Source organism: Syngnathus typhle, linkage group LG17 (assembly GCF_033458585.1).
Source record: "Syngnathus typhle isolate RoL2023-S1 ecotype Sweden linkage group LG17, RoL_Styp_1.0, whole genome shotgun sequence".
Taxonomy (NCBI): domain Eukaryota; kingdom Metazoa; phylum Chordata; class Actinopteri; order Syngnathiformes; family Syngnathidae; genus Syngnathus; species Syngnathus typhle.
This window is the reverse complement of record NC_083754.1, coordinates 6,897,477-6,900,626: the sequence shown is the minus strand read 5'-3', so window position 1 is coordinate 6,900,626 and position 3,150 is coordinate 6,897,477. Positions and strand designations below refer to the sequence as shown.

At 50.8% G+C, this 3,150-nt stretch overlaps 1 protein-coding gene across 1 annotated transcript; it reads left to right on the top strand.

Moving 5' to 3' along the window:
- The first annotated feature begins 229 nt into the window (after positions 1–229).
- Positions 230–2,777, top strand: elfn1a (extracellular leucine-rich repeat and fibronectin type III domain containing 1a). Its single transcript, XM_061303797.1, has one exon. The coding sequence runs from the start codon at positions 402–404 to the stop codon at positions 2,775–2,777; it is 2,376 nt and encodes a 791-aa protein (XP_061159781.1). The 5' UTR covers positions 230–401.
- The last annotated feature ends 373 nt before the right edge of the window (positions 2,778–3,150 follow it).

The window sequence follows — 3,150 nt, the reverse complement described above, 5'->3', positions numbered from 1 at the left end:
CCAATGTCGAGGAATAATTGGCGGAGAGCGAACAAGCAAAGCGGATAGCGGAGCACGACGCTATAAATAGACACTTCACGAGGGTGAAGATAGATTGACGTTATGATATCTCTGTGTTCCAGGTTATTCCTCCATTTGGAAGTGATGCAAAGGGGAAGACCGTTGGAGAAGCGCTAAAATGAGACAGAGCAACAATGTTTGCTTCTGAGACAGAAAGCAGAAACCAAATCAGGATGGTCAAATCCTCACAAGTACACCGTCGGCGAATCTAAATGAACGAGACTCCATCCATGACGAGGAGACGGCTCAACGGACTCCCTCTGGTCCCGAAAACAAGATCGCGCCGGCTGAATTGAAACCATAGCAACGCTGCCTTCTGCTTTTTGTTTTGCGCCCTAGACATGACCGGAAGGGAGGCACGGATGGCCGGCGGGTGGGGCATGGCGAGCAGTGCCCTGCTTTGGTCGGCGGCCATTGTTTATTTGACCCACGTTGGTCAAGTCAACGGGGACTGCTGGTTAATTGAGGGCGAAAAGGGCTTTGTGTGGCTCGCCATCTGCAGCCAAAACCAACCACCATACGAGGCCATCCCGCAGCACATCAACAGCACCATTGTGGACCTTCGCATGAATGAAAACAAGATTAAAAGTATTCAATACTCCGCCCTTAGTCGCTTTGCCAACCTAACCTACCTGAACCTGACCAAGAATGAAATCGCCTACATCGAGGACGGGGCCTTTTCCGCTCAATTTAACTTACAAGTTCTTCAGATGGGCTTCAACAAGTTACGCAACTTAACCGAGGGGATCCTCAGGGGTCTTGGAAAGCTGCAGTATCTCTACCTCCAGGCAAACCTGATTGAGACTGTGACACCCAATGCCTTCTGGGAATGCCCCAACATCGAGAACATCGACTTGTCCATGAACCGCATCCAGCAGTTGGACGGCTCCACCTTCACCAGTCTGACTAAGCTGACAACCTGCGAGCTGTACACCAATCCCTTCAACTGCTCCTGCGAACTGCTCGGTTTTGTCAAGTGGCTCTCGGTTTTCCCCAACAGGACAAACGAGCGGATGGTCTGCGACTCCCCGAATGGTGTGTCTGGTTACAGTCTTCTGAGTCAGAACCCGAACAACCCCACCTATCGAAATGCTCTCCACATGCTCACCACCGTGTGCACAGACGACTACGTCACACCTTTTTTCCCGTCGCCGTTGGAGCCTACGACGCCCCCGCCGGACTTCACCCTTTGCGGGCTGGAGGACTGTCCATCGGGGACGGAGCCAGAAGACATAATCACCCACAACGTCAGTACGACTAACAACGAAGTGGAAGCAAACCCGCTGATGAAACTGAAGGAAGTGTCCAATACGGGAGCAACCATCACGGTTCAGATCCCGCATCCTTACAAAAAGATGTACATCCTGGTTCTGTACAACAACAGCTTTTTTACAGACATCCAAACCCTGAAAAGATTCAAGGAGGACGTGGTACTCAAGCCCCTCAAACCTCACACCAACTATACGTACTGCGTTGTTTCCATTCGGAACTCCCTGAAACACAACCACACTTGTCTGACAATCACCACGGGACCTTGGAAGGGCAAATCGAGAGACGCGAGCAACGCCACTGCCACTCATTACATCATGACCATTTTGGGCTGCCTCTTTAGCATGGTCATCTTTCTCGGGGTGGTTTATTACTGTTTGCGACGGAAGCGTCGGCAAGACGAAAAGCACAAAAAGGCTGGTAGCCTGAAGAAAAACATCATGGAACTGAAATATGGACAAGAACTGGAGGGAGGGACGATTTCTCGCATCTCCCAGAAACAGCTGCTGACCGGAGAGAGCATGGCCAGGATGCCCTACCTCCCGCCTGCCAGTGAAATGGATCAGTACAAATTTCAAGAAATAAGCGAGACTCCAAAAATGATGAAGGGAAGTTACATGGAGGTGCGGAGTCTGGACCACCACGAGCGCAGGGAGTGCGACATGAGAATGGCGGGGAACAGCCAAGGCTCCGTGGCCGAGATTTCCACCATCGCAAAGGAGGTCGATAAAGTCAACCAGATCATCAACAACTGCATTGACGCTCTCAAGACCGACTCCACTTCTTACCAAGGGGTAAGATCGGGAGCCGTGTCCAACGTGGAGCCTCAGCTGGTGCTCATATCCGAGCAGCCGCAGAATGAATCGGGCCTCCTGGCCCCTCCGTACAAGGACAGCTACCACCACTCCCTGCAGAGACATCGGTCCTCGGACGCCTCGCCCAAAAGGCCCAGCACAGCCTCAGGAATGCGAAGCCCCCGGCCTTACCGTACCGAATCCAGGTACATCGAGAAAACCTCCCCGACGGGGGACAACATCCTCACGGTGACACCGGCCGCCGCCATCTTGAGGGCCGAGGCCGAGAAGATCCGTCAGTACGGCGACCACCGCCACTCCTACCCCGACGCTCAGATCGAGGAGCTGGAGGGACCCGACGGCATCAAGTCGCCCATGCTGGAGCCACTCTCGCATTCCCGCTCCAGAGACTTGGCTTATTCTCAGCTGCCGGCTCAGTACCACAGCCTAAGCTATTCTTCCAGTCCGGAATACTACTGCAAACCGTCCCACAGCATCTGGGAGCGATTCAAACTCCACCGAAAACGGCACAAAGATGACGAATACATGGCGGCCGGCCACGCGCTGCGCAAGAAGGTGCAGTTTGCCAAGGATGAGGACCTGCATGATATTTTGGACTACTGGAAAGGCGTCTCGGCCCAGCATAAATCGTAACCACTATCGGTTTTTCTTTGTTTGTTTTCAATGACAAGAACCTCCTCAGACTTTCCATGAATAGATTCTTTCATAATCCAATATCACATTTCTCGGACTGTGAGGGGGATTGTTTCATATTTGTCATATTATGTAAAGAATTTAAGGAGTGGGAAAAAAAATTATTCTATTCATTAGAAAATATACCGCTAAATTATACTATGTATGTTATAATGGATTATCGGTTTTTGGGTATCGCATGGCCAGGTCCTGTGAAAGTGGATTTGCTGTTGTGTCATATGAAACTACTCTATCAAACTATGTTTACTGAAAGCTCAATATTTCGTTGATCTGGACTCGTTTTTTTAACACTCCATATATTTAGTTTATCTTA